At 36.3% G+C, this 27942-nt stretch overlaps 1 protein-coding gene across 1 annotated transcript; it reads left to right on the plus strand.

Annotated features, from left to right (window-relative positions):
- The first annotated feature begins 53 nt into the window (after nt 1-53).
- LOC125224719 (lachesin-like) lies at nt 54-27942 on the plus strand. The gene is made up of 10 exons (XM_048128161.1): nt 54-154; nt 10412-10509; nt 11414-11621; nt 12924-13082; nt 20517-20645; nt 22600-22737; nt 23633-23782; nt 25376-25408; nt 26390-26452; nt 26932-27942. The coding sequence occupies exons 1-10, from the start codon at nt 61-63 to the stop codon at nt 27030-27032; spliced, it is 1173 nt and encodes a 390-aa protein (XP_047984118.1). The 5' UTR covers nt 54-60; the 3' UTR covers nt 27033-27942.

Here is a 27942-nt window from a genome sequence, read left to right on the forward strand (position 1 = left end):
TGAAATAATATATAAAATTATCATGAATACAAGAAAATGAATACTATATAATCCAAAACAATGAGTCACTTCACGTTATTGAAAAGCGGAAAACTTCTCTTGGCGTTACTAGTGCTGGATTCGTTATTTGCCGGAAGCACAGATGCCACCACCCGTAAGTTTAATGAAATTATTAGTATCTTATAATATTATTATTAGTATATACACCCTGTTTTTATTGAATTCCGTTAACTTTAAGGGAAGATTCTTTAGACCAAATACAATTAATTTCTCTAGAAACTAGCGTCTTAACTCTTACGGTTACGGAGTTATTAAAAAAATAAAAATAATTACTGAACACGTGTGTGACAGCCTTTACCACTTCCTAATGTTATTTGTTTTGACGTATGACGTCAATTATTTGACACTAACTTGAATGTTATCCTTAAGGGTCTCTCACACTGATTAATTCATTTATTATGTATGAAAACGATAATTTTTTTTTGAAAATTTAACTAAAAGTGATATACAGGATGGTTCTTGATAATGAACATAATAACGTGGCGAATTTAAGGGAAAACGAAAAAAACACGGTATATAATGAATAAAGAATTATAATTTGCAATTTTTATTTAAAAAAAAAACTCACCATCGTTGACTCAAGCTTTTTGATCTTTACATCTTCATATTGTAAAGCGATAACCGCATGCTGCTACCTTCATTCACGTTACAAATATTTTGTTTTATATATTTTTTTATTTATGGGGCCCGATATACCGTTTAGGGCCAGTTGCATCAACCACATTTGACAAACACATCATCGTCACGCGGCAGATGTCTATGGAACTTCCCATACAATAAAATTTAACAAACGCTTTAACGGTGACAGAGGGTTTGATGCAACAGGCCCTTACTCTTTTATGTTGTAAAAACCACAATGGTTTTCATAAAAATGACTTACAATTTCGTATAAATGTACCTTACAGGCTTACGACGAGGAAAAACAACCCAATCCCGTATCCTGTATAAAAAGTAAACTTCCTTCTCATGCTTATATTTTTGATGAGATTACGTACAATATTATATATTTTGTTATTTACATGAATTAAAATTTATTTTAGTTACGAGGCTTGTATATTTATAATTTAAAACATAACAAATACTCTATAGCACCTTTAAAAGGTTTTAGAATTATTTTTAGTTTGCAAAATGTATTAAAAGTTTAGTTATGTGTAAATTGCTTGTATAAAATGTATGCAAAATTGACAAAGGCTTTTAGTTGGCTTTCCATGTATACAATGTGAAAATACAAAATGGAATTTCCGAGTTAAAAAGTATGTTTTCGATATGAAATTCCAATCCAATAAGTCACCAAGCGGATTTATCCACAATAAAAACTGGTGCTGATGGAAAACAGCTTTGTTGAAAACATATAAATATATCGCTCCACGCTGATTTCAGGCACGAGTTTGTTCATATTGTTGACAAATCAGCCGTTATGGCCGCGTGCCGTTTTGTCACAAACGTACACATTCCATTTTAAAATTTTCATCATGTTCGAATATATAATTATGTCAAAGTTACCTTATTTTATTGTTTTTTAATGAAGCCTGAATGTTCGGTAACTACTAGTAAAAATGTAGCCATGTTTATATCATTCTCATGATATAATAATAACTAATAAATAAATAATAGTACATTACGATACAAGTGCGTAAAAAAGGAAGTTCTAAACGAGTGGCGATAAACGAGTGGCGACACGAGTTACGAATTTCCTTTTCGCACGTGTATCGTACGACGTTTTTCAGTACAGATGAGCCTCCGAAGTTTCGACCTGTTATATAATGAACCACTTCTCGAACTAGTGCGTAAAAAAACGACCATCTGTACTGAAAAATATATTACAGGGCATTCTTACACAAATTGACTGAGCCCTACGGTAAGCTCAAGAAGGCTTGTATTGTGGGTACTCAGACAACGATATACATAATATACAAATACTTATATACATAGAAAAGGTCTATGACTCAGGAACAAATATCTGTGCTCATCACAAAAATAAATGCCTTTACCGGGATTCGAACCCAGGACCGCGGCTCAGCAGGCAGGGTCACTACCGACTGAGCCAAACCGGTCGTCAAAAGGAAGTAAAGGATATGACATGTATAGTATGAATTTTCTGAGATGAACGTTTCGCTTTTGCCGTAATCTGTTAAACAAAGGCCTTTGTTTCTATTGTTCACGGCGGCTAGCTCGCGTTTCCACAGCACGTGCTAAAGTCTCAGTGTAGTTAAAAAGCAACTATCATGATAGCAACAAGGTTCAAATTTATTAAACAGTTTGCAGTATGCAGGTAACTTTTTTTGAAGATGACAAAACGTGTTACCTCCGAAAGGGCTTTTTATGGATTTGAACCTTATTACTATCATGATAGTTGCTTTTTAATTACACTGAGACTATAGCACGTGCCGTTTAAACGGGAGCTAGCCGCCGTGAACAATAGACACAAAGGCCTTTGTTTAACAGATTACGGCTAAAGCGAAAAGTTCATCTCAGAAAATTCATACTATAATCACACTGACAATTTTGACAGAGTTGTACCTAGTTACGTTAGTAACTTATTATCAATCTGTGCCATCTGTGGTTGTAGTCTTCCCGAAGTCATATCATATTAGAAGTACCGATTACGTTACATTTTTCATAAAATATTTGTATTCTTGGGAATTTCCATAACTATGTAATGTAGCTCTGATCTCAAAGTCATATTTATTTACGAGTTTTACTTATAAGACTTAATTCAGACGTAATTATAAAAAAAAATGTTTTAATCAAACTTACTTCCAGATTTAATTTCGCATCGCATTCCAAAATTACGTACCCCTACTTCCGAAGGCTTGGTTTCTAAATGAACCGCAAATCTTTTCCCCTAACCGTAATATGATGGGTTGACGTGCAAGTCAATTAGTGTGCCGGTCGCGGGGCTCGCTGTATACTCCGTGTCATTCCCAATGACTCACAGGTTTGTCCAATCTAACTTTTAATGTCACGAAAATAAGAGTTAAGGTACGTGTCTTCGTGTATGACACTGTCTATCACGGCGCCGGAAGGCGATGAGCCTAGTTTTAACAACACCGCATTATACTGTATTTTATAAAATCGTGCTGATACCGCTACGCTGCTTAGCGGGGGTATAAGTCAGTTTTTATTGAAAGTATTTTGCATATAAAATAAGCTATTAAATATTAAGGGATCTTTTTTTCTTCAGATTGTATATTTTTAGGCATGTAAGAGAGTATTATACTATTTATTAGTTACTCCGCAGCGGAAGGAAATTAATCTAGATTTTACTCAACGCCCCAATGTAGTGTCGTTTATTTATAAAACGTGCTATTACTTAACAGAGATTAGCCATTGAAGAAGTAATTTGCGTTAAATATTACAAAATAAGCTATTAAGGATTAGGATAAGGATTTCTTGATACGTTTAATAGCAGTATTGAATCGACTAACAAAAAACCGGCCAAGAGCGTGTCGGGCCACGCTCAGTGTAGGGTTCCGTAGTTTTTCGTATTTTTCTCAAAAACTACTGAACCTATCAAGTTCAAAACAATTTTCCTAGAACGTCCTTATAAAGTTCTACTTTTGTGAATTTTTCATATTTTTTGAACATATGGTTCAAAAGTTAGAGGGGGGGACGCACTTTTTTTTCCTTTAGGAGCGATTATTTCCGAAAATATTAATAATATCAAAAAACGAACTTTGTAAACCCTTATTCAATACCTATCCAACAATATATCACACGTTGGGATTGGAATGAAAAAAAAAATCAGCCCCCACTTTACATGTAGGGGGGGGGTACCTTAATAAATCATTTTTTTCCATTTTTTATTTTTGCACTTTGTTGGCGTGATTGATATACATATTGGTACCAAATTTCAGCTTTCTAGTGCTAACGGTTACTGAGATTATCCGCGGATGGACGGACGGACGGACGGACGGACGGACGGACGGACGGACGGACGGACAGACAGACATGGCGAAACTATAAGGGTTCCTAGTTGACTACGGAACCCAAAAAAAGGCGGTTCCTTTCTTAATTCGACTTTTTAAGAACGTGCCATATTTGAATCGCTACAATACTTTAAACAAACATAGGTAGACCCGCATTGGGGTGATTTCGAAGCACATAAATGCTCGGATAATTTCGAGGGGAGAGGGGCATCTTGACATGATGGAAATAATGGTGGTTTTGATGTTACTTTTGAAGTTAGACGACTTTCGAAATTACCCCAATACACCCCATTTAATAGTTTTTAAAGTCTCGATAGTTTCGATAGTTCAAGTTTACAGCTAATATTTTACCTTATTTGACTGACCATTTTTAATGTAAATACCGTACGAAACTTTGAACACTTAGTTAATGTTAACGTGCAAAACGATATTAAATATGGGGGCGACAGACTTTATCCTTTGACCATACAAATTTGCTAAATTTACCACTGGCGACCTGAAAATTTGTTACATAGGTAAAAAGTGAAATTTAGCCGATTATTTTTACAGAAGATGAACAAGATTCATATGTGTATACATTTGTCTAATTCCCAATTGACCCTCTACTTTGACATTGCTACGCGACGACGCTGCCATGAAAAATAGTGGTTACCGATCACTAGATAGCATCTTTAATCACAATAATTGGTATTTTAAGGTAACAACTTAAGCACTATTATTTTATCGTTAGGTTCTAAACCCAAAGAGAAATTCTGTAACAAGCTTCGTGCTGGAACCTTGGGGCTTTCTTCACTCGCCATTACCCAAGATTAAGGTTAAACGCAGACCCGTTTCCCGTAAAAAGGCAACTATAAGTTTAATGTTTGCTTAATTGAGTTGAAATCGATACTCAACGCTTTTCACTCCAAGAACTTAACACGCCGTAAGAGCGTGGTGTGTTACGCAAAAGGTCATAATTATTTTTTAAGCTCATTAACCGTTTTGACCTGGTTTCGTCAGTCACACACGGAATAGTCGCGTGCTGCCGAATTAATTTGACAGAACATGCTTATTTGAGCGTATTTAACAGTTATTCGCTAGTGGTCTAATAATTGCCTTCCTTGTTCATATTTTGACCGCGTAGATTATTTTTTGTAATAAAAGAAAAGGTCAGATTTAGTAGACAATGAAAACTCTGAACGTAGTGCCTATAGGCTATGTTAACCAAACTTGAGGAAAACATGTAGGTACCTAAGTAAAGCAATAAGTCAGATTAGCAATAAAACGAACCTGATTTTAGGGTTGTTTTTATTACTCTTATTTAACGAAGGCAATCTAAGTGCTGAGATCGAAAATCTTTATCAGATTTGGCATAGGTATTATGTGGACTTCTCCACAGAGTGAATGCGTATCTTAAATCATCGCTTGCATATGTTTGTTTAAGAATACACTATCGATAAATAACCCGTCACTATTGTTCTTTTAAATGCTTTTACAGCAAAAATATAATTCCCTTTTTAATGGGTATGTTATTAATATTATTTTGCCATAACAATCGCACTCGAGTGAAACATTAGCTCGTAAATCTATTAGTCTCGAATTTAGATTATATCTAATATCACTAATTTACCATGTTATATGAAGCAACAATATTAATTAAGATGTATATTGCTCTTGTATTGGAGTCTTGGTTTGATAAACGATACCCCTCAGATCGACTTCCTTGATGTGGCGCTTAATCGCTCGTATACTCCAATTGCTAATTCGAGTCCAAAAAAACTACGACAGATACGTCAATGTCACAGCTGTCAATGTCACTTATGTCACTGTCAAAATACTTTTCAGGTTTCGCCAACCTTCTACATTCTTTATTTGGCACGTAAGAAATCCAAGAATACTTGATGATAAAATTGTGAAGAAAATTCGTTTTAGTTTTTTTGTTTTAATTCTCATACGTCAAATTAGTTCCACCAGTCGCCACTAATGATAAATGTTGGTTTCGTTTCTTGGGGAAAGAATCACCTGACGAGAAGGCCCTGGTTCAGGTTCCATCATACTCGTACTTTTGCGCTTGCGCTCACGCAAAGTCCTCGCAGAAAACTCAATCTTAACAACGATTTGAAATAACAGTAACTGAACAGTTAACAAAAACTTAACAAAAAACAAAAACTCAACAAGGCAAAAAATCACCACGGAGCAAAAAAACATTCAAACAATCAGAACAGAAGTTCAGTTCAGTTCAGTTTTTAAAATTAAATGGCTTCAGTCCATTGGGACTATTTCGCCAGTGTCAAGGTGATATGAGCTAATATTAGTAATTTTTGTACAGTAAGTACGACATTGTACGGTGACTTAGCACTTGTAAATTGATAGCTAGATTTTACAAGAGCACGTGGACTACCGGCCGTTTACGACAAAAAAGAGGCTAAACGCGTTTCGAGAATAATTCTTCATCAGCTTCTCACTACACCATTAGTTTACTGCATAATAAGCTATCAATATTACACTTTAAACAACATTAATGAGTAAAAGAAAAATAAATTATTCACGACACGAAACCGCTAAGATGGCGTCCCAACCGGAAGTCCAGAACAGAAGTTAGACGTCGAATAAGAATGTCAAATTCAAATACAGTTTGACAGACCATGGTGTCATGGCCGCTTCCAAAACAATGGCGGCCGTGGCAACCATAAACCCACTATACACTATTTCGCTGATTAGCTAATTGTAAAATATATGTATAAAAAATTGGTCCCAATATCTATATCATCAATAGTTTGTTCTATACCGCAAAATATAGCACCAAATGTTATTGATACCTGAAGTGATACAAGCGCAATACCAACTTTACAACTAAAAATCACGGAAAAAAAGAAAAAAAATCGAGCGAGCTAGTATTTATGTAAATAATAAAAGACTATTAAATATATAAATCAAAGGATTGAAATAAATAATAAATAATTTATCTTGGCGTGTGTTTTTATAAAAAAGGATTATACTATTTTACAAACATTTTATTGCAGTGGCAACATCGTAGTAGTTTTTTTGGACTCGAATTAGCAATTGGAGTATAGTTTGATTAACTCTTCTAAAGATTAACTACAGTACGACCTCACACCGTCTCACGTGTGCTCTGCCGGTGGAGCCAAAGCGACAACCGTTGAATCAAAACACGATACACGCACCACTACAGGTGCCGTAGCCGAATGACATTTCTGCGACGCGAAACGAAAACGAAACGCTGCGAAAGGTAGTCTGGCTCTGTCGCGCCAATACGCAAGAGCGATAGAAAAGATATCTAGGAGCGTTTCGTGTCGTGATCGTTTGTGCCATTTGGCTTCGTACCTTGATACACTTACGAGGCATTTTAAGCGATTGTGACGTTGGCTACGTGGTTGGCCAGAGGCGTTGAATCGTCAATTTGATTACTACAGGGTGTTGAAGGGATGGAAATTGACATAGGCTACTTTTTGTCTCTTTCTAACGAGAGCAAAGCCGCGGGCAAAAGCTAGTATTATATGTATATTCCTAACCTGGACTAAGACTGTAAATAAATAAAGTCAATACTTATTAAATTTGGTACTATGTAGGTACATAGTATTTTATTCCTATGCCCGCCTGTTGTACAGATTTGTTTTCGTTATCAGTAATTAGATTGTTGTTACTGAAACTGATACTGCTTTTAACAAACACAAAAATAACAGAATTGAAAACACATTTTTCGTTCTCTCCGATTGCTTTAGGCTATGAACGAAAAATAATTTAAACTTCCTTGAGTAGTATCATGCAAAATGTCGACCATGACATGACAAGATTATGATTCCCTAAAACTTGAACGTGAATTTTTTATTCATTGATAACAATTTTATAATTAAGTTTGAATAAGTCTACTTTGATTTTGACTAACATTTCTCAAGCTGCGTCAACTTTAGGAAGTCTAGATAGCAGATGGTTCCGCTTGAATGAGTCTTTAAGCCAACAAATCGGACAGACGATGTTGATTGATTGAAATCAAAATAATATATGAATAAATCGTACTTAATTACGAGCAGGTTACCTAATCTCAAAGAATTGATTCTTATTGTGCATAGGTACATAGGTACTAAGTATTTTGTTTAACTTTTTTTCACATAATTTATTTCGATGACTGATTTTTATACCCTGGTAGAAGATATCAAAGTCGCACGTGATCGTATACACTTGTTTTTTGCTTAGTGTCGTTTGCATAATATTTACGGTGCATTTACGGTACATATGATGCTACTTTCTCGCAATGACCCGAAAACTAGTTATTTATGTGCCTATGTCTAAACATTAAAGGGCTATATACTCGTAAGTACACATCGCGCGGTAACTCGTGGCATTAGGTGGCACTTGACAGAACAGTGATGTGACAAGTTTTCTAAGTGTGCTTTCAGAGCGGATAAAATAATAAATTAATATTCCCTACATGGTGGGGATTTATGAAATAAAATAAAAATGTTCGAACTATCTGTTTTTTCCGGATACATATATTCTAAGTATTCCAATTATCCGGATACAAAATTGGGTGGATAATTGTAAGCCCTACTACATTAAGCGAGCATCAGAACTTCTATTTAGAGCTTTTTTACCATAACGTCAGTGGAGGTTGAAAGATCGTTTAACACAAATAGGATTTTCTCAAGTAAAAAATGTTGGCTGACTTGTGAACAGATATTAATTGTTTAAAATCACAAATGTCATAATATATTAAATTATTATCATTCCTTCTTTCAATTGGTTTCTTTTTACCCACTCGTAGGTATATATATATATGTATATATATATATATAAGATACCTAAAGAGAAAGTACTGTAAAACGTCGTTGTACAATACACGTGCGAAGGGGGAAATCGTGACTCGTGTAGATGTAAAAAGCAATTTACCTTGGATGTTAACACTTGAATTTTTAAATATGAAAATCTATTTAAGGTATCGCGCCGTAGATAATTATATAATATATGATCCCGCTACATGAAATTAGAGAAATGTACTACAATTTATTATATACTCGTATTCAAATACCTACTGTTAATCAGGGAAAAAAAAATGCTTTTCAATAACGGTTGTTTTTAATAAATGAACTCAATCTCATTTTACAAACTTAAACCAATTAAAAATGCATCGTATCGTATGTTTGTAAAATAGCTCTGAATATTATCTCGAACATCCGTCCGGATACACTTCGATAATTAATAATATTCGTACTGTCAATATAAATCCTGGCTAGTTAGCCTCGATTAAACATGACTACGTAACAGATTGAAAAATGGTTTAAATAAAATCCATCGTTCGTAATTGAATGGAAAAACCTGGCTCAAGGTGTCAGTATTCTTGATAAATTGATGACCGGCTAGTTAGCCTCGACGGTTTTCTATCACGTTAGGCCGTTTTCACATTATCCGATCCGATATCGGATGTCGGACCGACATCCTACATCCGATAAACGCTTCCGATAGTGTCGGATGTCGGTCCGATAAAACGCATTGTTCCAAATCAATGAAGTATGATTTTGTGTCAAAAAATATTTAAAAAATGTTTTATATTTAATAATTATGAGCACTATATCCTAAATATTATATTGTAAAATTAAAATAACGAGCATAAAAAATACTCAGGGTGTCAGGCAAAATAAATAATTTTACATTCAACTATATCTACAAAAAGATGAAAAAACTAGTATCGGCAATTCGGACCGATGCATTACAACCTTTTTTTTTTCAATGGAAATTGTCAACTAATTTGAATTTCGATCATTAGCAGCTGTTTAATAGACGCCATTTTTCTCACGCACACTACTACAAACGTATACATACATTATATACACACACAAACAAATATTATCGGCCGACAACTGACGGGGGGTCCGGCATGCCAAAAAATGTCGGAAGCGTCCTGCCGATATCGGCAGTTCCATGGTGCCTCGGACAAAAACTGTTGTAGGAGAGTGCCATCGGCATTAAATCCGCAATTTTTGCGTTTTATATCGTTTTTTAGTAATAGTGATCTATTAAATACATAAATGAAGACCTGGAAGCGCAGAAATCTTACATTTTACATCCTTTCTACATCCGATATCGGATCGGATAATGTGAAAAAGGCCTTACTGCAAACAAGCTTAAGTACCGCATGATTGGAAGCAGTCACTAGTAGCTACGCACGCAGACCTGGCGAATACCAATACACTTATTTTCAAAGAACTGTGCTGTAGGTCCCTGTGAAAATCTCGGCCCATACTGCAGTTTCCGCGGAAGGAATTTTGGGAGATGATACTTTTAGATTTGTTAAATGCAACTTATTTTAAAACTGAGAAAAAATACTAGTCGATGAAATACATTTTATTTTGAAATTGTGATGTGATGTGTAGTGTGTAGTAGTAGGCCTTCGTACTTTTAGTCTATAACATTTTAACTTGTTACAGACGAACCGGGATTTACCGGGCCCATCACAAATGTCACTGCGCCGCTGGGCCGAGAGGCGATACTCGCTTGCACCGTACACAACCTGTCCACTTATAAGGTACGTACAGTCGGCATCAGTATCTTATAACTAAACATAGTTTTTTTTATACGGAGAACAAAAAAGTAGGTATATTTTGATTTTAGCATGAAAATCTTCAGAACAAAATCAAGAACTATTTTTTATTCAATTCTGTTAAACTAATTACCCTGTAGTCAGAAATACACCGTGTTTCACTTAACACTAAAAACCTGAAAACTGTTTGTTCAGAATCGAGAGTAGAATCGATTGAGGTATATCTTGATGGGGGTAATATTTTTTGTTTTAATTTGTATTATTAGTTATTGTTTACGTGCCCATTCTACAAATTCGTAATACAACATTGTGCATATCATATTGTTAGAGGTTGTATACCTTTTTCAGTATTTAAGGGTATTAATACTGGCTGGTTACTTGGACGATTTTTTTTCTGCTACGAAATAGACGTTGTGCGTCAGTTTAAATTTAAAGTTTATCATAAGTCATAACAAACTGAACTCGTACCTAATTACAACCTTGTCATTTTGAATTTTAGGTTTAAATTTGCTTACTGAGTCACCTGTCCAATTTGAAGTTTACTGTGAGACAGGTTAAAGTGCTTTACATTGCCATAGCTGTCTATTGGTAAACCTTGTGTCGTTGCAGTAACGTACACAATTAAACAGTTTGAAGGCTTATGATGGTAGCTAGCAATTATTTTATTGAGTGTAGAGTTAAAAGCCGAGTAGAGCTGCACAGAAAATTAAAAATTCAATTTAAACAAATAATAATTATCAGATTAAAAAATGAACATTCTAGATACGTTTAAAAAAATAAAAATCAGTTGGGGTGTCTGAGGTTTTGAGTGATACCGGAAACACGGTGTATATGATAAGTTAAACGTGGGTTAACAGGTAAACAAGCTAAACCGATATCCATCTTTTAGGTGGCCTGGCTACGAGTAGACACGCAGACCATCCTTACGATCCACACCCACGTGATATCCCGCTCGCGCCGCGTGGGGGTGACGCACAGTGACCACCGTACCTGGTTCCTGCACATCCGAGAGCTACGGGAGACCGACCGCGGCTGGTACATGTGCCAGATCAACACCGACCCTATGAAGAGCCAGCTAGGGTATTTGGACGTCGTGGGTGAGTTTTATCTTTAACTTTTAGTGGAATCCACTTATGGTCCACGCCCACGTGGTTCCCCGCTCGCGCCGCGTGGGGGTGACGCACAGTGACCACCGCACCTGGTTCCTGCACATCCGAGAGCTACGGGAGACCGACCGCGGCTGGTACATGTGCCAGATCAACACCGACCCTATGAAGAGCCAGCTAGGGTATTTGGACGTCGTGGGTGAGTTTTATCTTTAACTTTTAGTGGAATCCACTAATGGTCCACGCCCACGTGATTCCCCGCTCGCGCCGCGTGGGGGTGACGCACAGTGACCACCGCACCTGATTCCTGCACATCCGAGAGTTACCGAAGACCAACCGCGGCTGGTTCATGTGCAACACCGACCCTATGAAGAGTCAGTTAGGTTATTTGGATGTCGTGGGTGAGTTTTATGAATATATTTTAGTGGAATCCACTCTCGACTCAGATCCATATCATGACTCTCAGCGACCACAACACGTGGTTCCTGCATACCCAAAAGCTTCGGAAGACCCACCACGGCTGGTACATGTTAACACCGACACTGGCCAGATTAGCACCGATATTCATATGAAGAGCCAGGGTATTTGGATGTCGTCGGGTCAAGCTTATTCTGCAACGCATTCGCATTAAACATCTTCGGGAATGTGCTATAAAAATTGTCATTTATAATGACAATGAATGATTTTGTTCAAAGCAGGGCATAGTTAGTTACCTTCTTAGAATTACTCACAGTCATGAGTTGACAAAAAAAGTCGATTTACTTTCCCAGGTAGCACAAAACGAAAATGTTGTGAAGTTAAATGAGCTCTGTGCCGTTTGGCTCGTTTCTTTGACTTGTAGTAAGTTTAAAACTTTACGGTAATTGCTGTATCTACTTGTAAGCTAACATAAACTGTAAGAATTTTGTTAAGTACTAAAAATGGCAATTGAAGCTGCTGCAAAGGTACATTTCTAATTTAAATTGCCAATATGGAATTGAAATTACATTTTGATGTTTTTTTCATCATTCCATCTCTTAGTTCTATTTACATTGTTCTGTGTAGGACGGTTCCAATTTTTTTGGTGTTTACTGTATAGTGTATGTCTATTATGTTAGACATTGCACGCAACACTAATCAACTCGCAACAATCATCTGCAATAAGATGATGAAGTAGATGACGTTGACGATGTTAATAATGCTTTTGGTTGATGAAAATACGAGTATCAATATTATAACGACGCCAAAAGTCAAACAGTCCGTCAGATTTGTTATAGGTATCATTTAGTAATTATTTTGTATCATTTTACTCAGTCCCGCCGGATATATTGGATCGCGGAACGAGTCGTGACCACACGGTCCGCGAAGGCGCCTCCGTCAGCCTGACGTGTGCCGCCACCGGCTCGCCGCAGCCCCAGATCGTGTGGCGACGCGAGCACTCCAAGCCTATCGTCCTCTCTGATGGAATACAAGGTAAGACTTCAATATATGTTCTATATAATAATATTATGAAAATAGGTTACGCGTAGGTAATTCCTCTTCAGATTTTGGAACAAGCTGAAAGTTGACGGTTAGTCGTCCAATACATTAGTGAGAGTGAGCTAATTATTTAAGTACCTATTATGCGATCAGGTTTATGCAACTGCTAATGTAAACGAAAAGTGTCACATCATGATTTTTTTTTTATACTACGTCGGTGGCAAACAAGTATACGGCCCGCCTGATGTAAAGCGGTCACCGTAACCTATGGACGCCTGCAACTCAAACAGTGTCACATGCGCGTTGCCACCCCATTAGAAACTTGTACATTCCCTTTTGCTGTGTTAAGTACACAGCAAAAAGGAGTGTACAAGTTCCAAGGAGGGTTCGAGGGTTTTTTTTGATGCGGCAACATATCGTTTTATCTGTATTATTGCGACACAGACGAAATATTGGTGTTTTGTCTAATCAGTCTGTGCGGAAAGAGAACATCAGACAGATCTTGCGTACGGGCTTCCGATAACCGCCGCTGCTACGGACTTAAATCATATACTTAGAATTAGAACGTGTATTCATTCCAAGCTTACCTAGCAGAAAATACACATTAATCTAAATTGTACATTTCAATTAATAATATAATAGAAACTAAAATTATTGTGCACATACGTCCCGCAGTGTTAAATGAATGTGCCCTTTTGATCTTGAATTCAATTTCTCTCGTAAATACTTTACCGATCGAAGTTCTTATAAAAAAACGAGCCTGGTGTATGTTTGGAATTACTTTAGAAGAGTGGATAAAAAGCGGCGTAATGTCACCTTTCGCTTAGTAAATACTATTGGAGACGTAAGACACAATTTACTTCTAAAACTAAAAGAATGAATATGAGATAATTATATGTACCAAGTAGTTATAATTAATGTATTAATTATTTCCAAATTTAAGATGTAAATTTTTAGATAAGTTATAACAAAAACACATTTTATTACAAATGTCGACAATTCCATTAATTGAGGTTTATACATATATACATAAATTAATGCCTGTTAAAAAAAAGGTATAGGCAGGCAGAGCACTAAACTACACTGCTCAAGTTTTAGTGCCACTCTTAGCAATTAATGGGTCAAAAGAAACCAAATATGTGTTAATGTAGTAACAGGTTGCTAGGCCATCGCTCACACTACAATTGAACTCAAATCAGTCGACTTCTACGGGAGGCAAATGAAAGGTTGTAACAGCACAGTACAAGTGCTATTAATTTTAGTAAGTATGATCATATATTGAAGAACCGGTACTTTCATTACAATAATATTGTCATAGAAACAAGGTCCTGACAGCCGAGTTAATAATGATATATGTAGTTAGCTATTACCTAGTAGCCATTACCATCTTGGCCTATGGACAGGAAACTACCGTGACCTTCTTTTTGCTCCAAACGACAGCGACAGTTCATTATAGTCAGAGTCCAGTCAAATATTTTAACTTTTTTTAAAAGTAGTATTGCACCTTTATTTAAATATCAAGGTCTTCATCGGGATCCTCCTCGTCCCAGTCATCAACAGCATGTGGTTCATAGTACACTTTACTCTCTCCGCTGTGTAGGTATCTTACTCATGTACGGGAGCTTCAGCTTGTACTTTCTCTGTCTGGTCCATTTCTATCTTGACTTACTTTTACTTACATCTTATAGGTTACTTATTCTCATCTAAAATAGCGATAAGCATGTACAACACTGTGCCTTTCGGACGATTCCGCTCGCTAGGGTATGAAAGTAACCCCATAGTTAGCCAGAGGAAAAAGCTGACAACTTTAGTATTTCCATTTTAAGTAAATACGAGGGGAGGTACAAATGTTCGCGGAATGAAGTATTTTTCCTTTTCTATATAATTACCTTCGAGCTCAATACATTTATCAGATCGACTAATTAATTTATGTAAACCGTCAAAAAAATATTTTTTATCTTTGCCCTCAAAATGAGCTGAAATTGCCTCCTTCACTTCTTCATCGTCACGAATTTTTTTTCCTCGCTGTTCTTTTTTTAACTTGGGAACAAATAATAATCGCTGGGGGGCAGATCCGGGTTGTAGGGTGGGTGGACCAGCGATTCGAAGCCACACCTGTTAAGAGCAGCCGTCGCAACATGACTCACAACTCGTTGTTGTATCTGTTGCGGTTTGAGCATTCTTGGTACCCACCTAGCACTCACTTTTGTCATGCCAAGATGGTCATGCAGGATCCTCAAAATTGTTGTATCTGATACACCAACTAATGCAGCTAATTGTTTCTTTTTGATTTGAGCGTCTTCTACATAGTACGAGTTTTTCAACTTTTTGAATGATTTCCGACGATGTGGCTTCAATTGGCCGTCCTGGGCGAGGGTCGTCTTCAATTGACTCTCGGCCATGTTTGAAGAGGCCATGCCATTTGTAAATCATGGTTTTAGCAGGGCACTGATCCCCGTAGACGTCTTTCATTTCAACCATTATAAGTTGCGGATGTTTTCCTTGCTTCGTTAGAAATGTTATCACGGCACGATATTCAATTTGCTCCATAGTCGCAAGTTTATTCCGAAATAATTTGTTTGAAAGGCGAAATCTTTAAAACAAATGACAGTTTGGAATTGACATTTATATTTTTTTTTTCTTAAAGAGTTCCCATACCAAATGAGCAAAGAGGTTTTGTATTTTTTTACCTCCTTGTACTTCATTCCGCGAATATATGTACCTCCCCTCGTATTTATATGTACCTACACCAATCGCGATATATTAACGTGAGTACATCCGGATATTAAAATACTTATTTGAATATGTCTCACTAAAGTTTTATATCTCATATTATTTATTTAGGTAATACCTACTGTTACTGTACTGTAGTAACATATTTCGTGGCACCTTCTCGTTTTTGTGTGTTCCTTTTTGTAATATTTTTCTCTTTTTGTGTGTGTGTGAATAAAATTAATTCTATTCTGTTCTATTCTATATGAAAGTAGGTACAGTCAACGCCACAAATATGTGATGATTTCGGTACCTTGCCATATTAACATCTTGATTGAAATGTCATATACGAAATTGTCAAACGATCAAATCAATCAAAAATCAATCAAAATAATTTATTCAGCAAATAGGCCACAGGGGCACTTTTACACGTCACATGTACATAGGTATTTAAAAAAATATTTAAAATTGAGTTGAAATTACAATTGATACTATTATATACTAATTCTAAGTTCTAACTAAAGTTAACTCTATACAATTAATTAGAGATGTAGAAGGTCTCTAAATGTCGAATTACAACCAAGAACTACACTAAATTTTAATATAAAAAGTACAAATACAAAAAAAAAAAAGTCTAAAATTACTTTAGAGGTGCAAATGACTCTAAATGTCACAACTAAAAATAAAATGTATATCTACTTAATCTAATTCTCCTTAGAGATGTATATGGTCTCCATGAGTCAAAATCATATATTTAAAATATTCACTAAAAGAAAGGAAACAAACGACAACCGAACAAAGTGTCCTAATTTAATAAAAATTAGAATTAAAGTTACTAAGTTATAACAGCCCCAGTAAGCTTAAACAGACCGGTCTTCACAGACGGCACCCGTTCACGAGTATGACGCGTATCTCAGCCATCGCCTCCCTCAACCTTTATTCGGGAAGGTGGCGACCCGATCAACGACGCCACCGCAGCAAAGACTTTTAAGTGTGCATGACATGTTCAAGCTGCCAGGCTAAATTAAATATTCAAATAATAAAACATAGCTGTAAGACACTATATTCTGTGCTCGTATGTTACAAAGGAAGGAAATATAGATTTATACAATAAAATTAAAGTAAGATAAACATTAAACATTAAACACATAATCTTGGAGATGTATAAGGTCTCCAAGTGTCCACAACTAAACTTAAATAAAAACAATATAATCAGACGAGAATATGTTCTCATACGTCAATTGAACACTAGTATGCTTAATTACACAATGCAGAGAAAATGAAAAAATATATACGACTTCATTCATCTATTGACAAGCAACCACCTTAAAGGCATCCCTATCATCTATAAAATCCTTCACAGTGTAGTACGCCTTACATAACAACAAACGCTTAATGCGTGCCTTAAATTTGTCAAATGGCAAATCCACTATATCGGTTGGTACTTTGTTATAAAAACGTGTACAGTTCCCGACGAAAGACGTACCAACCTTACGGAGACGGTGGGCGGTCACAGCAAGTTTATGTTTGTTCCTTGTGTTATAGTTATGGATGTCACTGTTAAGCTTGAATTCGTGGATATTTTTCCGAACATACATAATATTTTCGTATATGTATTGAGAGGCAACGGTAAGAATGTTCACCTCTTTGAATTTTTCTCTTAAAGATGCTCGACCGCCCAATCCGTAGATTGAACGGACTGCTCGTTTTTGCAGCACAAAAATAGCCTGAATGTCTGCAGCTTTTCCCCATAACAGGATCCCATATGACATAACACTGTGGAAGTAGCTAAAGTATACCAGCCTGGCCGTCTCTACGTTTGTTAGTTGTCTGATTCGCCTTACTGCGTAAGCTGCAGAACTAAGTTTGCCAGCTAAAGTGGCTATATGTGCATGCCATTGCAGTTTTGAATCCAAAGTGACTCCAAGGAAAACCGTTCGATCTTCAAATTCCAGCGTTTCACCTTTCATTTGGATCTTACTGTTATTTACCTGCTTAACGTTCGGAAGCGCAAATCTGATGCACTTGGTTTTCTTGTTAAAAGCGACAAGGTACAGAAATCATCACTTATTCATCACTTATGCCGGTGACTGTATGTAGTATAATCAATATTACTACTCTGTCTCTCCTTATGTATGCTTGGATCTTTAAAAATACGCATGTTTGATGTCTTTTTTTTAATAAATAGAGTAATTCAAGAGGAAGGTAATTTATAATAAATGTTATGTATAAAGAAAGCAGCCCGTGGAAAGCCGGGGCGGATCGTTAGTAGGCAATATATTTCTGAAAACGTATCTACTACTATTATATCTGAAACATAATAAAGGCTTTTAGCGCGTTCGTTTTATCTGGCCATCCGATCAGTTCTCAATTGCGAATGTTTCCAACCTAATCTTAGACCCGCTTTCAAACTGTTAAACATGTTTGTGTAATTGCTTGGCCTAATAAGAAGGAGGGTTAATGTTTTTGGAGTAGGTATTATACATTATCTTTTCGGGTACCGACAGTATGTTATTATTTCTTATTTTTTTTTCTTTTTAAAGTTCTTTATTTCAACATAAATACAAAATATACATGGTAAGATGCTGTACAATAAAACCAGACATTTACAAAACACAATAATTAAATTTTACTTTATCAGGCTAGTAGCCCATAAAAGTTTATGGCATATATATATTTTAATATACTTTTCTAACATGAGGTATTGATACAAAATAACTATCTTCAATATTAACGGTATGAACTCATTAGTAGTAAGTTCATTTATAGCATTACTAACTAATAATAAAGGATTTATGCAAGATAAAGCAATACAATAATAATTCTAAAATTCACTGACGGTTAGCGAACAAAAATGCACGTTCCATTCGACCGAACTAATATAAAATGAGCTCCCTCAAGTACCGTGGTCTTTGGCACACAGCCGCTGAGAGAGGGGTCTTATTGCACTGGACGTTGCTCGCCAACCGCATCACCACCGCAGTCGTTATCAGGTGGGAAGAGAGAATAGTGATGGGGCAATCGGTAAGTACCATACCTATCGACATACGGCAAATCAGTAACACGTGACATCCCAGTACCCGAAATTAAGCGGTTTCGGTGTTTATTATGTTTCGGGCTTCTAAAAAACTTTAAAGCCAACCTAATTATATAAGGACGAATGGAAAATAATCCTATATCGACATGTAATTTATGCAAATTGGTTCGAAATGGTGTGTTAAAAGCAATTTTGACTGCCTTGTTTATTTCTTAAGACTATACTAGTAGTTGTCAATTCAGCATAACTACGAGTAAATAATACATACATACCTACTGTACCTGTTCCAAAATGACTAGGCAGATTATGGTAATTCAATAGTGAGGAACGTCGCTTTACAAATCGTATTATTAAGATTTGATATAAACACAGATTTCCGCAAAGTACCATTTTTAACATTTACTGCCAGATAAAAAATGGCGCACTACATACTCCAGAACCGATCGTTATCTATAACCGTAATCTTGTATAGCGACCAACCGCCTAGCGGGTTGTCTGGCATCTGAACAAAGTTCTGAGCGTCCACCGGGTGGGTTCTTATTAGCAGTGGATGTGTTAATGTTTATTTCCATCCGATCAGTTTCTACGTACAAAATGTACAAATTACATAATAAAGACCAAGTGCACGAGTAACTTTCAGCGGCCTACCATTGATGTTTGGCATACCACTTTATTCGTAAGTTAGAACAAAAGTCGATGTGGGACGACTGGCCTACCGTACCTGAACTATTAACTTTCTTACTGACAACGTTGTGGCCAAACTCTTTACCGCAAGTGCGGTTACATACTCCAGTCCTGACTGCCTGACTCATCACTGAACCAACTTTTCAAAACTAGGAAGTTGAAATTTGCACAGTACGTTTGCACAGTATTTAAGCTCGCAGACGAATGGAACTTTTTTGTTTATAATGTAAAAACTCATCGGACATCTTCAAATATGGAAGTTGGAATTTAGGTAATAAAACAAAAACAACACAATGCAATATAAATTTACGGTATGCATACTTACTAAGCAATCCTTTATTTTGTTAAATAAATATACAAAGTTTGTATATTGTATCTTGTCGTAGAAAAATGTATTCCGACATAGGTTAATATTATTATATATTCTACACGGGAATAAAAATGTTTTAAATATACAAAGCAATATTAATTATTTTGTTCATGTTTTATCAAAATCTCAATAGTATTGATGCTGCGTTCCTCATGTTTCTTATTTAACATGGTAAAAAGGTAATTTTTGCTTACGAAAGAATACAGTTACTCGTACTAGCTAGTCACTTGAAATATGATTCTGATAAAGCTTAAGTTGGATAGGGTGCCAGTAAATAGCTGCCGTTTGCCACACAAAATGTAAGTACGAAGTATAGAGACGACCGCTATATGATGGCACCACTATCCTAGGCAACAGCTTTAGTCTAGTGCTGCACAAGTTTGGCAATTGAGGTTTAATATTAATTGGAAAAATATGAAAACTGCCATATAGAGATTTCAGATGATCTCATCATTTCAGCCGTTAATCGCCCACCACTGGGCATTGGCCTCCCTTCGTGTACGCCACTTAATGTAATCGCAGTCCCGGGCTAATCTCATCCAGAGGTGCCCCGCAGTTTTTAGAATGTCGTCCACTGATCTACAGTGCATTATGTGGTTTATTACAACACAAGTTCTTGTTGCAGTGTCTTCCCTGGAAGGACCAGTGTTAAACATAAGCCGCGTGACCCGCCAACATGCTGGGGCCTACCTGTGCATAGCGTCCAACGGCGTCCCGCCCACGCTCAGCAAGAGGATCATGCTCACCGTCGAGTGTAAATATAAATAATATATAATTATAGGACATTCTTACACAGGTTGACTAGCCCCACGGTAAGCTCAAGAAGGCTTGTTTTGTGGGTACACGGACAACGATACATACCTATAATCAATAATTACATAGAAAAATATCCACATGACTCAGGATCAAATATTTGTGTTCATCACACATATAAATTTCCCTATTGGGATTTGAACTCACAAACTAAATAAGTACTAGGCCCAGACTAGGCCAGAGCGATCATCATAAAATATGAAATAAAACTATGGAGACGAATTATATCACGTACAATGAATTTATATGTAAATAATACATCCGACATTTTACCTTTACAGCGTTTCGGGTGACTCCGTAGTTTTATTTCATGAGTAGCTATCGCACTAACCAAAGACAATTATTATTATAACTTATTATGGATATTTGTGTTTGTTTTCCCTTAACTAAGCCGCCACCATGAACAACCTACATACTTGCTAGTGTAGCCAGTACGGTGTCATGTCGATTAACCTTTCATTTAATGAAAAAGTAATGTTCGTGAGTTCAAGCCTCCTCCGCACTCAATAGTGCTAATGATTCTGATTAGGAAAAAATATAAAAAGAGGGTCAATAGACTATTGATGTCTAGGTATTCTTGCTGTGTTATTGACTGTAGTATAATAATTCAGTATTTTTTAAGTAAAGCCCGATAATAACATGGGATAAAAACTCGTTGTTTAATAACTCATCGCAGTGTATCTTAGTTTGTGGCGACGTCAATATGTGAAATAATTTTACCAAATATGCATTTTTTTTATACCACGTCGGTGGCAAACATGTATACGGCCCGCCTGATGGAAAGCGGTCACCGTAACCTATGGACGCCTGCACTCCTTTTTTGAAGAACCCCATACTGTAGTTCATCGGGAATACCTCGACAAGGAGCTCATTCCACAGCCGGAGCGTTCGTGGGAGGAAATTTCTCTGAAACCGCACGGTGCGCGACCATTATTAATTTACTCGTAATTGTCGGTAAAAGACGGTGACATAACACCGTCATAATACCTTCGTCACACAATCCTTAATCCTTAACACCCGGCTTTTGTAATCAACTATTCCTTCGCACGATTGAGGATTAACAGATTAAGCGTCCCTGCACACGGTGTAAGAACTCGCATACGAGTTTCAGTACATTGCGCTATTTGTTCGGTATGTTGAAAGTACTCTAACCTATCAGTCCGCAATGAAACTATAATTGTGTGCAAGTTCACGCCTCATTAAAAAGGTATTTTGTATTGAACTGACTTAAGGAAGATATTATGAGTAGGTAATTAATCCTTAAAAAGGCAAAAATCAAAAAGTGACTGCTAGTTTAGTCTCATAATGTGATCAGAAATTATTTTGTTCTGTCATATAAGTACTTATTTGTTCTCCTGTACAAACTAGGCATAGAAAGTCGCAGTTGCCTTCAAAGTTGTCGGTGACTAGTCAACAATGCGTTATAGCTCTACAACGACTGCAAGTACAACAGATGAATACCAGTGTTTATTCTGCAATCAATTAGTTCCGAAGTACGTAATCTTTGGTCAAAAACGTTTTTGCAAATAAAAGTCGTCCCTCCTGGTTTACGTGATATAAAAAGATTCGGAATCGAAATAGGTACTTTAATACTTAATGTTAGTCAGACAGACTCGGACGTTGTAAAATAGCCTGGGGTGGCCAATGTGTCTGTCTACCGACGTAAATTACATGGATATTTACAGATACGCATAGATAGGTATAGGTACATCCACGAATTCTTAAAATCACCAACAGGTTTCGATTCACAGGTTCAGGGCACGATGGGATATCAGATTAGAACTTAGTTACTGATTTTTTTTTCTACCAGCATAATGTACAATTTAAGTCTAATATTATATACGCCTAACCGACTGGATCCCCCAAGCCAAACAAGTAAACACGTTTTTGTACAGTCCCGCCAGTGATCACGATAAGGAACCAGCTGGTCGGCGCGGCGCTGGGCTCCGACCTGGTGCTGGAGTGCGACACAGAAGCCTACCCTAAGCCGGTGAGCTACTGGAGCAGAGATAATGGGGAAATTGTTCCTGTTGGTAAGTAGTTTCTTGCAAAAAAATTATAAGAGTTTAAGGATATTGTCCATTTTGTTTTATTTCAACGGTCCTCACTGAAAACCAGCGTTCCGTAGTGTGTTCCAGGACTCGCTACGGAACGTAAGGCTGAGTGAGAACCATTGAGCATATTTTCGTGTATGGTGAATACTCTATGTATATGTCATAAGAATTTCTCCTATAAAATCACGCTAGAATAGGTACATAGAGGTATAGGTTAGGTACGCGATTTTCATAAAATGATGTACGGTACAGGGTAATCAGATTGCAGGATAATTTTATCGAAATTGGTACTTTCCATGTTTTACGTTACTAACCAGAGTTCTGAATACTGTTCTTATTTAAAAGAATTTTCAACATTTTTGTCGCTAATTTAGATAAGATCAATAATTAGTTGTTAAAATTATAATATAATTTATATTATACTTATTTTGGTTCAATCGCGACATCCAGATCACCCGCGGTATTAATAATAAGGTTTGCTGTTTGTACCTTTTTGGTACGAAACCCTAAAAATCATCTTTATTGGAGAGAACTCGTTAGGGCACTTTGTAATCGTAGCATCGTTATTTTTTAAGTCTGATACTTTTGTAAAACATTAATAATAGCTACTGCTGAAGCAACTTTTAATATCATGACCCTGTTTGTGTCTTACTTCATTCCCATTGTGTAAGCGTGAGATGGAAGTGCTTATCAAGTCTTTAAATAAGATACTCCCCCCTCTCCCTCTCTTGTACGGTTGATTTAACAAAATTCTTTACAGTCCCACATGTCAAGAATATAATATATTTACACGCATTGGTTTGTAAAGATGTCTGCGAAATCGATTGTGCCTTATGCCAATTTCAATTCCGATATTTGAGTTAATAATGTGTAGGCGGAGGTTTCGAGCCGCAGAAGTTCGACGGGGCGTTCCGGTCAGTGATCCGACTGCCGATCCGGCGCGTTACGAGCGCGGACTACGGCGCCTACAAATGTGTCTCCAAGAACGCCTTGGGGGACACCGAGGGCACCATCAAACTATATCGTAAGTATGAATTTGAATTCGGATTCTTCAGTCAATACTGCGTAGGCAGCAGTTTTGAGCAGGAACAGTTCGACGGGGCCACAGTATAAGACAAGTAATCTCTTCTACCAAACGGACATGGCGTGGTATGTATGTATGCGCACCGTGTACGCAAACACATGTAAGGGTCACTTGCACTACCGAAAATGGAGGGTTATTTTATATGGAATTTGACAGTTGACAGCCCACCAACCTTGAGTTAAGAGAGTGGTGCAAGTGGCCCTAAGCGGATGTGAATACACGGGAATGAGTCATGTAGAGTGTTTCGGTCAAGTCTTTTCTTCTTCTTATGTTACTATGAGGAACATAGCCACTGGTTAGATTACCTCTAGTGTAAATTTTATTCGAAAATGTTTCGATAAACCTTAGTTCGGTTTTATGGGATTGTGAACAGCGCGGCAAGTGGGCACACAACTTGTCTCAAAGTCAGTCGAAACCGGAATAAAACCTTTTTATTGAAATTTACATTTGAGGTTAATTTTATATTTAAATAAAAAAATGTGGTTATATTAAATACCGTGATTAGATGGCTTTTTTTCATTTTTGTTAAATCACTTGGATAGCGGTTTTTTGACAAACGATATACCAGTATCGGATCTTTTTTTGTAAAATACCCAACTATAGTATTTTATGCAACTGGCGGTTAAGTGAGGTCAAAAAAGGCGTAAATACTTTTTCTACGACCATGCACTTACTTTTTCATCGTTTTCTAGAATAAATTTCGTGAAATTCGCACTGTTTCCTGTATTTTGACTTGTCAGCCTCTCCTCTGTTTGGCGGCGGGGGAGTGCGAGCGACAATGAGTGCAATCACCCTGTCGCTCGCACTCCTCCGCGCCGCCGCCAGCCCCCTATATCCATTAAAGGCTTCCTAACAATGCTTTAAGAGCTATATCGTATGCGTGGGTGCGCGGGGCGCCGGACGGAGGCTGGCATCTTTTATGTAGGGTTTTAAAGATCTATGCACGACACTGTAAATGACGAATAACACTACGGGAGTAGAAAAAAATATTAATTTACTGCCTACGTTACACTTTAAGACTTAAAATACTGTAAACAATTCCAACCACTTCTCTAGTCTATTAAAGCATGGATAGTAAAAATCAATACGAGTCAATTGTGATAACAGATTCTATCAGGAGTTTTGCGATTGTTCCTATTGTTTTTATCTTCGGGTTTCTAAGTAAAATAACAGTAATTCCCGGCAGCAACTCTCGAAATATTCCCTTAACCGCTACCAAATTTTCTGTGTTTTATTATTGCTCATAAATTGCTGGCAATTCATCTGAATGTTTGCCAATTAGGCAGGCTTAAAAGGACAAGCTTCTGACGGAACAAACTTACATCTACATAGCAAATTGCGCTGCGCAGCCATAACTTGCCGGGCTGTACTTATTACTTAATAGATTTAAGCTACTAATAGTAGTAGTATTGGAAAGCTTAACTTCACTTGTCAACTTAATAGGTACTTCTTTGAGACTGCTAGGTTGCACAATTATAGGCATTTGTGTTATTCTACTTATATTGTATATTAATTCTAAAATTTATTTTGAAGCTATGCCGCAACCTGCACTGGACAATAAAAATGGTACGTTATTATTATTTTCAGTTGGTGTCAACTATGTATAATCTTAGATAAGTATAAATTTTATCAGTAAGTCTTTTTTTAATTTTTAGCTACTTATACCTATGCGTTTTCTACTGACTACTAACACATTAAGTCAAACATTATCAAAATTTCACTCTGTGACAGCTGTCACTTAAAATTTAGGCCGCGTTAGTAGCGAACGAAACATTGTAAGTAATGTCATTAATCACAATTTGATTTGCTAATCCGCGAATAAAAAAGCAATTTTCTAGATTTTGATTATCATGGATTTCCGTAAAGTAACGCCTGATTTAATCGATTATTACTATCACCGTTAATCTACCGGCATAACCAAGGTGACAATCGTTGACGCTACGTAGCGATCGAAATGAAGTTCGGCTCTATCGCGTTATTACAGAAGAGCGATAGGGGGGTATGGAGGAGTTTGTTATCGTAGCGCAAGCGATTTGCACCTTCGCTAGGTCGGCGGGATTTAAAATTAGGAAACAAAGAAATACAGTACAGAGTGATGTTGAAAATGGCCGGAATGACTTCCAGAAAAGGATGGAACGGTCCCGGCTCTCTTTTGTTTGACTTTGCAGATTATAAAAAAAATATTATCCCATAACGTTGAAAGGGCGCAGGGTGACCAGACGATTATCAATTCGAATAGCTCATGAATAATAAAATACAATTTCTAATAGTTTATTATTTTCCAAATGCTTGTCATTATTTAAGTTACATAGAGACCGAACGCGACGTTTGTTGATCAAATAACTTGAAAACTGTTTTCGCCCTAAACAATACAGTTGTTGCGAAATACGCTATCCTTTGATATATAATTTTGACAACATATAGTTCAATATATAGTTATTTCCTAATTAAATATACTCCGGAATATGTAATTTAAATTCATGTCATGTGTTATCAGTTATCAAATACCTACTAAGACTATTGTTCATTTATTTTATTTTTAAACAGTTGTCCAAAGGCTGAACATCGTTGCGGACAAGGCATCAGAAATAACACCTTTTGGTACACAAGGTAAGATATTTTCATTTTTATAACAATAATAAACTACATAAAACTCATTAGGTAAATTTTTAAAACGTAGTAATTACGTGCACCTTATTTAATTATCAAAATATACACAATACAAATACAAAAAAACAGCCCAGTTTGTAGGATTACCATGTTTGGAGTCTTGTTGAAAAAATAATAATCTGTATAGTTACGTTTAATTACCTTAGACACCTAAGAAAAGAAGTAAACATATTTTCAGAAAATAAGGTACTTTAACTATGGCAACAAAGAAACTAGAATTTCTCAACACTTGGAAACCTTAAAAAAACAAAAAGAAAACACGTTGATCTTAATTAGATTATTCAGTGTAAACAAAGTTATTGTGACTGGAATGCCGCTACCCCTTCCCCCGTTTCTAATTATCCAGCGAGACAAAAACGTTTACAATGTAGCAATGGCTTATTAGCAAAATGTTTTTTATAAATTCTATTTTATCTTAGATTTCAGACTACAAGACTACAACGGAGCAATCTCGGTGGATGGTCGCTGTTTTGGTTTTTTGATCTCATTAGTGATTTTAATTAAGGCATTGATTACTTGAGGGGGTGGTAGCGAAAATACTGTACCTATATTTAAATAGCTGGATATCCAAGGAGGGAGCGAGACATGGCGAGAGAATCAATGTGGGCAAGACATGTTAAGAGGTGGATATTTAGCTAATTAATTCGTAATAATTGCTTTGTTGTCTTTGAGACTGATTGGCAGCTGTACACGTATGGCTGCCGCTTAAGGGTTATTCGCAGTATTTTGAATTATGCAAACTAAGCTATTTAGCGTATTAAATTGTAAATTGTAAAAGAATAGGTACGTTCTATTTAATATAGCTACCCGGTTGTACCTACCTATTGCTTATGTAAAAAAAACTTATCTTTGTGAAGTTGGATAAATATTTAAAAGAATTTCAGCTGATAATAGTAAGTACGAGTAAGTGAAACAAATTACTGTAGCTGATTATAGACTAATTAACTCTACGTATCATTTGAACACATGTTGTAATTAATTCTTTGTGCGTATTATTTATCATGAAATTGTTAGATACTACCCCTTTCATAAACGTTCACTAATGTTATCAATAGTTACTATGTTGCTTTAAAAACGCATTATTGTAAAAGGTTTATTTCAAATAAAGTGTAAAGTTATTCTAGTGTGGAGCTAAATTATATTTAATTATTTTTAGAGGTAGATTCAATTACATGAATATCTTAATTGTATCTTATGATACCAACATATCTGTGGAGTTTATTTTGAAGAATGTAAAAATGTAAAGATTACTATAGTCATTTACATATTGTAACAAAACTAGCATAAATATAAAGTCACAGGTCAAAAGAAAACTAACATATTATTTCGTATCATAAGTAGCTAATGTATATTTTTAAATTGAAGGAAAAATGGGAAAGTTCACACCTCCGGCAGGACTCGAACCTGCGACCTTTGGCCTTGCCGGGGCC

The sequence above is a fragment of the Leguminivora glycinivorella genome, chromosome 3 (genome assembly GCF_023078275.1).
Source record: "Leguminivora glycinivorella isolate SPB_JAAS2020 chromosome 3, LegGlyc_1.1, whole genome shotgun sequence".
Classification (NCBI taxonomy): domain Eukaryota; kingdom Metazoa; phylum Arthropoda; class Insecta; order Lepidoptera; family Tortricidae; genus Leguminivora; species Leguminivora glycinivorella.

Coding starts and splice junctions, on each gene's coding strand:
- LOC125224719 (XM_048128161.1), top strand. CDS start 61: ATGAGTCACTTCACGTTATTGAAAAGCGGAAAACTTCTCTTGGCGTTA. Junction 10,510..11,413: donor ACAACCTGTCCACTTATAAG/GTACGTACAGTC, acceptor TCCATCTTTTAG/GTGGCCTGGCTACGAGTAGA. Junction 26,453..26,931: donor AACACCTTTTGGTACACAAG/GTAAGATATTTT, acceptor ATTTTATCTTAG/ATTTCAGACTACAAGACTAC.